At 44.5% G+C, this 10000-nt stretch overlaps 2 protein-coding genes across 6 annotated transcripts in view; one reads left to right on the top strand and one right to left on the bottom strand.

Moving 5' to 3' along the window:
• Positions 1-2728, top strand: part of LOC125042349 (transcription elongation regulator 1-like) — a 33648-nt gene extending 30920 nt beyond the window's left edge. For 3 of the 4 annotated variants that reach the window (XM_047637888.1, XM_047637887.1, XM_047637885.1), the window contains 4 exons: positions 80-313; positions 1212-1381; positions 1655-1841; positions 2038-2728. In XM_047637888.1, the coding sequence (XP_047493844.1) occupies positions 80-313; positions 1212-1381; positions 1655-1841; positions 2038-2256 (810 nt within the window). In that variant the 3' untranslated portion in view covers positions 2257-2728. The remainder of the gene's footprint in view (positions 1-79; positions 314-1211; positions 1382-1654; positions 1842-2037) is intronic. The other variant, XM_047637886.1, reaches the window with a different exon arrangement.
• Positions 2729-6649: 3921 nt separating this feature from the next.
• Positions 6650-10000, bottom strand: part of LOC125042780 (organic cation transporter protein-like) — a 25732-nt gene continuing 22381 nt past the window's right edge. For both annotated transcript variants that reach the window (XM_047638665.1, XM_047638666.1), the window contains 6 exons: positions 9181-9335; positions 8846-9014; positions 8164-8317; positions 7562-7863; positions 7070-7150; positions 6650-6784 (listed from right to left, as the gene is read on the bottom strand). In XM_047638665.1, the coding sequence (XP_047494621.1) occupies positions 6781-6784; positions 7070-7150; positions 7562-7863; positions 8164-8317; positions 8846-9014; positions 9181-9335 (865 nt within the window). In that variant the 3' untranslated portion in view covers positions 6650-6780. The remainder of the gene's footprint in view (positions 6785-7069; positions 7151-7561; positions 7864-8163; positions 8318-8845; positions 9015-9180; positions 9336-10000) is intronic.

The following is a 10000-nucleotide window of genomic DNA, read 5'->3' as shown; positions in this document are numbered from 1 at the left end:
GAGATAGAATGGTTTTGGCTTTTGAAGTTTCTTCCCTAGACAAGGAACAACAGTCCATAGTTTGATTTCTCCTTTTCAGGGTGAAGATACAGGGAGTGATGGAGCTGAGGAGGAGTGTGAGGATGGAGAGGCCAATGAAGCAGCAGAGGAGGAAGAGCGAGAGCGCCAGAGAAGGATCGAGGAGTCGCTCAGAAAGCGTGAGGAGGAGGTGCAGCGTGCTCTAGCTGGCCACCTCCGTGACCGTGACAAGGAACGCATGCAGCACAAGCACGATGAGGCCGTGCACAATTTTAATGCACTCCTTGCTGACTTGGTAAGTCTAGCACTCTTGGTGTTATGCACTAGGTGCCTTTTATTTACATCTCATGTAGGGGACTCAACTGACAGGATAGAATGTGAGGGAAATTTGGTCAGAAGTTGATATATTTTGGCTTTGGGTTAATATTTTTATATATTTAGTGTAGGCAATAGGACCCCCCAATGTCATGTTGGTAACTGGCTTCTGGTTATCCAAGGCTTTTCCCAGCATGGGTTGTGGCTGTGGGACTGGAGGGTTGGAGAAGAGGACAACCCCGGTTGTGACCTAACATTGGGTCTGGGGGCTGTATATTGTGATGATCTTGCAGGCTCTCACTGGGAGCTGGGTGAAATCAAAATCCTACATTTGAGGGTTTTTGTGCATAGAAATCCACCAGCAATCAGTATCTTTGGTCAAGTAATGCTCGAGATTAAATGAAAGGCGTTCAAATTCAGGAAAATAGCATGAAAATAGCACCATTTGTAAAAATCATTTTAGAAATCAAATTATGAAAAATGCTATGGTACATGGTCTGATTATAAACAAATATATAATAGTCAAATAGAAAACCCTTAGGGAATAGAATAGAGCAGTGGGAATAATAGCTCCTAAAAAGAATGCAATATTCTTAAGTACATTCCACTTAATCTTTTAAACTATTGCAAGTAGTAGAGAGAATTTTTTTGTTCTTGGAATTGGAAAAGGAAAAATTAGATAGAGTAGATGTTTTATTTATTTATTTATTTATTTATCTATACGGGCATAGCTTATTCCCCCCAAAATAAAGCATTTCTTTCTGCATCTTACCCCACATTCTGAATTCCAATGAGTTGGGTCTAGGGGCTTAAACACTTCATTTTTTGGAATGTAGACTGATCCACCAAAGGATGGGCTCTAAAAAGTAATGTTGCAGTTTCCGTTGTTCCAGGTACGCAGTACAGACTACACCTGGAAAGAGGCTAAGAAGTCCCTCAAGAAGGACTCGCGCTGGGAGTCGGCAGGGGCCCTTGACCGGGAGGAGAAAGAGAAGCTCTTCAACAACCATGTCGAGAACCTGACAAAGCGCAAAAGAGAGAAGTTCAGGTATGTTCTTTTTCCTGATTTATTTTTCCTTTTCTTGTTATTACCTTGACAGAATTTTATAGAAAATTGGATCTTAGAAAAGGGTGAGAAGCCACATTGACCATATCCTCACCCAGAGCTTATTCTTTTCCTTTTTTGAAATTTTATTTGCAAGTTATTCTTATTTTGTGAGCCATGGAATTTCAGACATTTCCCATTAAATTTCTCCATTGTGAAATAATGTCTCGACCTCATTCTGTAGTGTTACAGCAAAAGTATTTTCTCATCTTTTAGGGAGCTACTGGAGGAGTTGCCTGATCTGCATCTGGCCTCCAACTGGAAGGATCTGAAGAAGGAACTCAAGGATGACCCCCGCTACACCAAGTTCTCCTCCTCAGACAAGAAGTGCGAGAGAGAGTTCCGTGAATACCTCAAGGACAAGCTGGTGGCAGCTAAAGCAGATTTTAGGGAACTTTTGAAGGTAAGGAGAAGCTGCTTTGTTTGGAAGTAACTTGTATATCATTCTGATAGATATCTGTTATGGTAGTATAATGTAAAAAATCAGTATGTATATGTGCATGTAGACAACTTTCATATGAATGAAAAAAAAAAAAAAAAAAAAAAAAAAAAAAAAAGAGAATTATAATGATGAATATGATTTTTCCCCCCAAACCTAGGAGACAAAGTGCATCACCCACCGCTCATTAAAGATGTGTGGGGAGGGTGAGCAGCATCAGCGTGACATCCTGGAGGTGCTGCGAAAGGATCGGCGTTACCTGGTTCTCGACTGCCAGCCGGAGGAGCGCTCCAAGATCCTTATGGCCTATATGGAGGAGCTGGAGAAACGCGGCCCCCCACCCCCGCCCACTGCATCCGAGCCCACCAGACGGAAATAAAGAAATTGACTGTTGATATTCCATTCCGTTTAGGGATTGGGAATTAAGGGAGTTTACAGACTGACAGTTACTTGACTGCTTGGGAATAGGTAGATCCAGATTTAATTAATTTTTTTTTTCAACGTTCTGGTGAAAATTTATCACATAAAATATGTACATTTTTATTAACCCTTATTATTTTTTTTGATCTTTTTAATTCTTATTTCCACATTGTACATAATCAACTATTTTTCTCAATTTTTTTCTTAGGGGATAGGGGGTAGGGTAGGAAAGACATAGATGAATGTGTCTGTGGCATTCAGTGTGGGGATGTGATTTTGTATGTCAGAATTAGCTGGTAAAGGAGAATTTGTAACTTTGGAAGCATTATTTTAGATACATTGACATGGCTGTATGCATTACAGGAAGTCTCTAAAAATGTATTGACAATTTCCAAAGAATGTAGGAGTTTTAATTAGTTCCTTAGTACATTCACAATTTGGAATCTTCATTTTCTTTCATTATATTTTTTTAATGGTTGCGAGGAATTTGATCTTTTGTAGAGGAGCATCTTTCTTTTTATAAAGCATAGGCATTAATAAATTGTTAATTTTATTGTGGTTCATGTGACTCATGATTGTTAATACTGAATAGCTGCTGTGACTGTTGTTGCGATCACTGGTCATTTAAAGTGCTACCTTTATTTTAATAATCATGTCAACTTTGAATGGTTGTACATGCGCGCGTGTCTATTTTATACTCGGTTTATTCAACTTTTTATTTCAGTTTGTGGTATGTAGAGTGTGAATGATAAATAAATGATAAAAAAAACATACATTTCCTTCCCTGTGCACTTGTTTCCTCGAGTTCAGTAATGACTACGGGTATTGTGATTTGCTGCTTATCTACCTGAATATGCTCATATTATTTGAATATATATTCATCCAAAACGTCTACATTGTCACCTAAAGAGTCCTCTACACGCTCAGTTGAATTGCAAACTTTCAGCACGAACCGGTTTACGCTGCGCAGTAATGTATATGGGGTCAGCTGTCTAACTACGCAAGCCCCGCGCGAGGCCTGCGTTGTTTGTCAGTTTCTAGAAATGCTTGCGCAAACTTAGCACTGCGCAGGCCTAATTGGAGTGACCCTGTGGAGGCATGGCGTGTTAGCCTACAGATGTTGGCATACAGGGACAGTAATGCTACGGAAAACAAATGACGGTCGATGACGTATTCCGAAGGCTGTGAAACCTGCGGGATTTTTTGCCAAACTTAAATAAGATGTTAAACAGAATGTATAGGAAGTTATTAAAACGTTTCAAATAGAGGCAACGACAATTACGTTTCTTGATCCAAAGTACCTTTTTCGTGATTTAAGAATTTACCACAAAGCAAAGGTAAAACTCACGACGTTAGGTAATCGCTAAAACGGAAAGCGGTTGTACACGTTAGGCCAGGTAGATACGTGGCATTTTCAGTCTCCTCTCCCTCTCCCTCTCCCTCTCCCTCTCCCTCTCCCTCTCCCTCTCCCTCATCCTCTCCCTCATCCTCTCCCTCATCCTCTCCCTCTCCCTCTCCCTCTCCCTCTCCCTCTCTCTCTCTCTCTCTCCCTCTCCCTCTCCCTCTCCCTCTCCCTCTCCCTCTCCCTCTCCCTCTCCCTCTCCCTCTCCCTCTCCCTCTCCCTCTCCCTCTCCCTCTCCCTCTCCCTCTCCTCTCTCCTCTCTCCTCTCTCTCTCTCTCTCTCTCTCTCTCTCTCTCTCTCTCTCTCTCTCTCTCTCTCTCTCTCCTCTCTCCTCTCTCTCTCTCCCTCTCCCTCTCCCTCTCCCTCTCTCTCCCTCTCTCTGAATCTAGTTCAAATTTTCTCCACAAACATTGCATTTCCTGTTACGTGTGTGGCTGGAAGTCGTCCATCTCGCCGTAAAATTCCAAGAAGACAGTGTTTCAGTGTGCCAAGTCTTTCTTCAACAAACATTCTAGAAGTTCTTGTTGTCCTAGACTCGCTTCCGCTCGAACAGAACTCGTACAGATTAATTATGTCGTGTCATTCTGCTGCATACCTCTGAAGGTTCAGTAAACTCCGTAAATTTATCTAACTGTTATTTAGCATATCACGCATAAGTATTACATTTTTTTTACACAAAACACCACAAACCTAAAATAATTAGTAAAAATATGTATATACAATAAAAGTTTGAGCAAAGTTTTATCAGTGTTCGTTTCGTGGCCACACGGCTTTTTCTCATTTTATTTGCCCATGGCTTCGACTTCGTCCACGGTTTCCGGCAAGGGCTTCTTGTTGGTCTCCGGCAGCAGGAGGGTGAGAAGACCTGCCATGACGGACAAGATACCGAAGAGTGTCGAAGGGAAAGCGTAGTGAACGTCACCCTGAAAGATAGACAAAGAAACATATTTTAGTGTATTGACATGCTTCATCCTTATGCGTGTTATTTGGCTTATTTTTGTATATATATGCACTCGCAAAAGCTATGGTCGCTCCGGCGAATGATTCCGTGGTGGATCAACAGAGCTCTTCATTTTTTTTTTAGTTTGGCATAAACTATTAAGCCACACCATTTTGTTTCTTGCATATTGGACCCGTCGATAATTCCTGACGGTTACCGTGTTATTCCTGCCAAATGAAAACAGTTATTTTCCTATTCAAACACCAGCACCAAGCTGTTGGAGAGGATCCTATGGAATAGGAAAATGCCCCTAGTATTTCAAATCCCGGGATGCGATGACCCAGCTAGAAGGAAATGTCAGTCTGATCAATCCAACTGGAGCCATTCGGTCTAAGGAAATCAGCCAATATTTTTTTCGTCACTCAGAAGAGAGAGAGAGAGAAAAAAAAAAAAACTAATTTGGACCTGTTTTATTTCTACTTTCTTCCTACCTTCTACATCAAGTGTGCAGCCCCCCCCTCCCCCCCTCATAAAAAAAACCCTCACAAAACTCCCCAACCAACTCCTTTACATAAACTCTAGAAGATATTCAAAACTATCTACTCGAGTCCCAAATTGACACCGAAACTCCTCATCCAGCCTCAAATTCCACACCTCCCGCTCCCTCCACACTCAAAGTGACTGCCGATATCCATCCTCCTCCTCCTCATATTCCCCCTACTCCCTCCCAACACAGTCCATCCCCTCTATCCCTTCCACTCCCTCCTGGATACACACGTAAATCCCTTATGTCACAATTATGCCCTTCCCCAGATCCTCCACCTCCTGATGCAACACTACCCCCCCCCCTCTCATTCCTTATCTCACCCCCCCTAGTTCCTTCCCCTTCAAATTCTCCAACACGCACTGTAAACGTTATCACTGATAGATCAATTAAAGTATAGCTCTCCTACAGTGGAATATTTGCGGTTTCCGTTTTCATAGACCTGGCCTTCTTCGTATACTTTCTTCTTATAACCCATCCATTATCTGCCTCTAATAGACTTTTCTTACACATCCTCCTATATTAATCCCCAAGTACCATTTTGTCTCTTCTTCACACTCCCTTCAGAAATCACCTTTCTGACCCTCCCTATGTCCCAATGTAATGTCTGCCCCCCCCCCCCCCTATCCTCCCTTCACCGACCTCCCAACCTATCAGACATCCTTATAGAATCTCACACTTTCTGCTCTGACAACCTTTCTCCTTCCTCAGGCGCATACATATCCTTCACTTGATCTTATCCCCATTACCTAACCCTACCTTAACCTATTAACTCATCAACTCCTATATCCATTTTTAACCTTTTCAATATTAACTAGATAGCTGACTAACTACAAACTCCACCGCCCTTCACTACCCTTTACTGTACCTTCCCATAGTGCTACATGACCTTAGATGTCTAGCACATTATTTTGCTTTTAACCATTAACCTATCTCCCCACTCCCTACTTCTTACAACTCGGCGAAGTTTGGTGAATATGGCGCACTGAGGGAAAGCTATACCCTCCCACTTCCCTCCTTCCTTCTCTTCTCCCGTCTACTTTCTTTTTTTCTCCCCCCGTCTCCCACTGCCTTTGCCAAAAGCTCGGGAACGTATGGCCCAAAGACGCATTCGATCCTGACAGACATCGAAAAGGTCCCTTTCTTCTTTCTTCTCTCTCCCTCTCCTCCTTTCTCTTCTTCCTTCCCCCCCTCCCTTCCTCCTCCTCCCTGTCCCACTGTCCTTACCAGAAGTTCGATCACGTAAGGACGCAGCCAGTCCTGGCGAACATCGAGGACGCCTAGTTCTTTCTCCTCACTCCCTTTCCCTCCCCTTTCCCTCCCCTTTCCCTCTCCTTTCCCTCCCCTTTCCCTCTCCTTCCTTTTCTTCTCCCTCTCTTCCCCCTCCCCTCTTCCTCCCTCTCCCACTGTCCTTACCAAAAGCTCGATGACATACGGCGTGAGGACGCAGCCGATCCTAGCGAACATCGAGGACGTCCCGACGGCGATGTTCCTCACGTTGGTGGGCATGAGCTCGGACGTGTAGATGTAGGACTGTTGGAAGACCGCCGTGTTGAAGAACTTGCCCAGATTCACCAGGAAGAAGTTGATGTAGATCTTATCTGGTGGGAGGAGTTTGTAAGCAGTGTAAATGGATTTCAGTTTCTCATGATTTTTTTTTATTGTAGTCTTCGGATAACATTGACGGTCTCCTTTTCTGTGAAGGTGAAGATTTTTATCTGTCGTTAAGGGAAATATTAAGTGTCTTCGTCTGAAATAAACAAATGGTTTCCATTTCTCGATGGAAATCATATTAAATGTGAGAAGGGATGTGTAGTTTTTGACTGAATAGCAAAAAAACAGATTGTCTCCTCCACGTTCTCCTCTCTTTCTCTTTCTATCCTCACCTTGGGGGACCGCCAGGATGAGGAGACAGCAGGCGCCGCAGACGAGGAAAGAGCCCGCACATGGTAGGCCGCCGCCCGAACCTGATGGCAGTAACGAAATAATTAATAATCGGCAGAATGGTGGTGATGATGTTGGTGTTGAAGGTAATTTGCACCAATGTGATCCTATTTTTTTTCCTTCTCCCCCCCCCCCCCTCTCTCTCTTTCTCTCTCTCTCTCTCTCTCTCTCTCTCTCTCTCTCTCTCTCTCTCTCTCTCTCTCTCTCTCTCTCTCTCTCTCTCTCTCTCTCTCTCTCTCTCTTTCTCTCTCTTCTCTCTTCTCTCTCTTCTCTCTCTCTCTCTCTCTCTCTCTCTCTCTCTCTCTCTCTCTCTCTCTCTCTCTCTCTCTCTCTCTCTCTCTCTCTCTCTCTCTCTCTCTCTCTCTCTCTCTCTCTCCCTCCCTCCCTCCCTCCCTCCCTCCCTCCCTCCCTCCCTCCCTCCCTCCACGACCCACCTGTCCAAAATGAAGATGAAGATGATGGTGGAGGGCAGCTCAACCACGCCCGAGACGAAGATCATGAGAAACGGATCCGCCTTGATGTTGCTACCTGAGAAGATGAGGCCGTAGTACACGCTGGCGCCGACGAACCACTCGAAGAAGGAGATGAGGGAGCGGCGCCTCATGACCGGGGTGCGCACGAGGGTGAACTGGTTCTTGGCCATCGCCGCCAGACCCGAAAAGCACCCGCTTGCCTCCCCTCCTGCGCCTCCTTCGCCCGTCTGGCCGGCAGGGTTGTCGGCCTCTTCGGGTTTGGTCTGGGGGAGAGGGAGGGTCGTCAGTGATGGGGTCTGTCTGTCTGTCTGTCTGTCTGTCTGTCTGTCTGTCTGTCTGTCTGTCTGTCTGTCTGTCTGTCTGTCTATCTATCTATCTATCTATCTATCTATCTGTCTGTCTGTCTGTCTCCCCTCTCTCTCTCTCTCTCCTCTCTCCTCTCTCTCTCCTCACCTCTCTCCCTTTTCCCTCCCCTCTCTCCCAACTCTCTTCCTCCCTCCCCCCCCACACACACATTTCCCCCATCGTTCCTAGCCTCCTACCCCCTCCTTCCCCCAACCCACCTGCCCATGCTCTCTCCCCCTCGAGATAAGAGCCAGCATGTGTTCGTCGGAGGGAAGGATTTTCCCGTTGGTCTTGGCGATGGACTTCATGATCTTGAGAGCCTCCTGAGTCCTGCCCTTGGACGCCAGCCACCGCGGGGACTCCGGGAGGAACCTGAGGAAGGGGAGTTCATGGCGAAGCGTCTTTTGGGGTATTTATTTCATTTTCATTATTTGTTGATTTAATTATGTATATACTGTTTGATGTCACGAAGCATACATACACCCACACAGACACACGATACTGAGCCAAAAAAAAAAATCGATCATGTACACTCTTGCTTTCCCATCCTTCACCCTCCCCTGCCCTCCCCTCACCTTACCCTTTCCCCATACCCTAACTATTATCCTCCTCGTTCCCATTCCCCTCCCTCTCCCCTCCCCCTCCTCCTTCTTCTACTTCTCCTCCTCTTTTTCCTTTTCTCCCTCCTCCTTTTTCCCCTCTCTCCTCTCGCCCCCCTCTCCCCTCCTCTCCCTCCCCTCCTCCCCTCCCCTCCTCCCCTCCCTTCCCCAATCCCTTCCCCTATGCCCTCTCCCTCCTCTCCTCCTCCTCCTGCTGTTCCTCCCCCTCCCTTCCCCTCTCCCCCTCCCCCTCCCCCTCCCCCTCTCCATTCCCCCTGCCCCTCCCCGCCACTCAACCCACCAGTAGTACGACAGGAGCGTGGCCGAGATGATGCCGATGGTGAGCTCGAGGTTCCTCCAGCTCCTGATGAAGTAGGCGATGCCGGGCAGGATGGCGATGCCGGAGCCGAAGAAGAAGGCGTACAGCATCCCCGTCAGCGTCCTGGCGAAGGGGCTAACGACCTCCGTTACTAGGTAGGTTTAATATGAATAGCGGTGATGAAATGAATAATGGAGATGATAATGATAACACAGATGATGAGGCTATTGACATAATTATGACATATGAAAAGTACAATAGGATAACATTACCAATAACAGTAATGGCAATAACATAACACAACCATCACCACTCACCGAGCACGAAAGTGATGACCATGAGTCCCGCGCACAGGAACGCGATCACGAACCTCATGACAAGGAAGAACGTGTACGTGTTGACGAAACTGGCGCAGATTCCCGCGACGGTCGCAGCCACAGCACAGTACAGGGTCATTGTGCGCCGCCCGAACCTGGGAACGAAGGCAGAGAGCGCTGGGTTAAGACAGAGTCTGTGTTTTATGTATATATATTTTATCTTTTCTTGTTTCTTTTCCTTTTTTTCTTTCCTCTTCTTTTATTTTATTTTATTTTATTTTTTATTTTTTATTTTCTTCTCTTTTCTTTTCTTTTTTTTTTTTTTTTCTTTTTTCTTTCTTTACTTTCTCTGTCTCTTTTTTTTTTTTCGTTGTGGTTTAGTGCAAGCGGGAGTGTAAACTCGTTTTTAAATTACCTAGTGTATGTATGTTTTTATTTATTGCTTTTGTTGTCTATTTACTTTTATTCATAATATATTTCTTTATCAATCATCTACATATATGTTCATCTACTAATAAACTGAACTGTATACATCTGTCCCGTGAAAGATGTATATACAACATATACTACAACAGTAATTTTTTTTCTCTTCAGAAATCACAACAATAACATTATATTTCTTACTGTTAAGATTACAAAAAATAATAACGTTTCTCTCGCTTGTTAGATATCATAACTATAGTATTTCCATTCACTTCCAGAAATCACAATATTATTTTACTCTACAAGCCAGAAACCACAATAATTATATATTTTTCCTTCAATTCGGAATTCACAACAATCATATCATTTTGCATAATAGTAATTGATATCACAAAAA

The sequence above is a fragment of the Penaeus chinensis genome, chromosome 32 (genome assembly GCF_019202785.1).
Source record: "Penaeus chinensis breed Huanghai No. 1 chromosome 32, ASM1920278v2, whole genome shotgun sequence".
Lineage (NCBI taxonomy): Eukaryota > Metazoa > Arthropoda > Malacostraca > Decapoda > Penaeidae > Penaeus > Penaeus chinensis.
The sequence above is the reverse complement of the archived record's forward strand: the minus strand, read 5'-3'. Positions and strand labels throughout refer to the sequence as shown.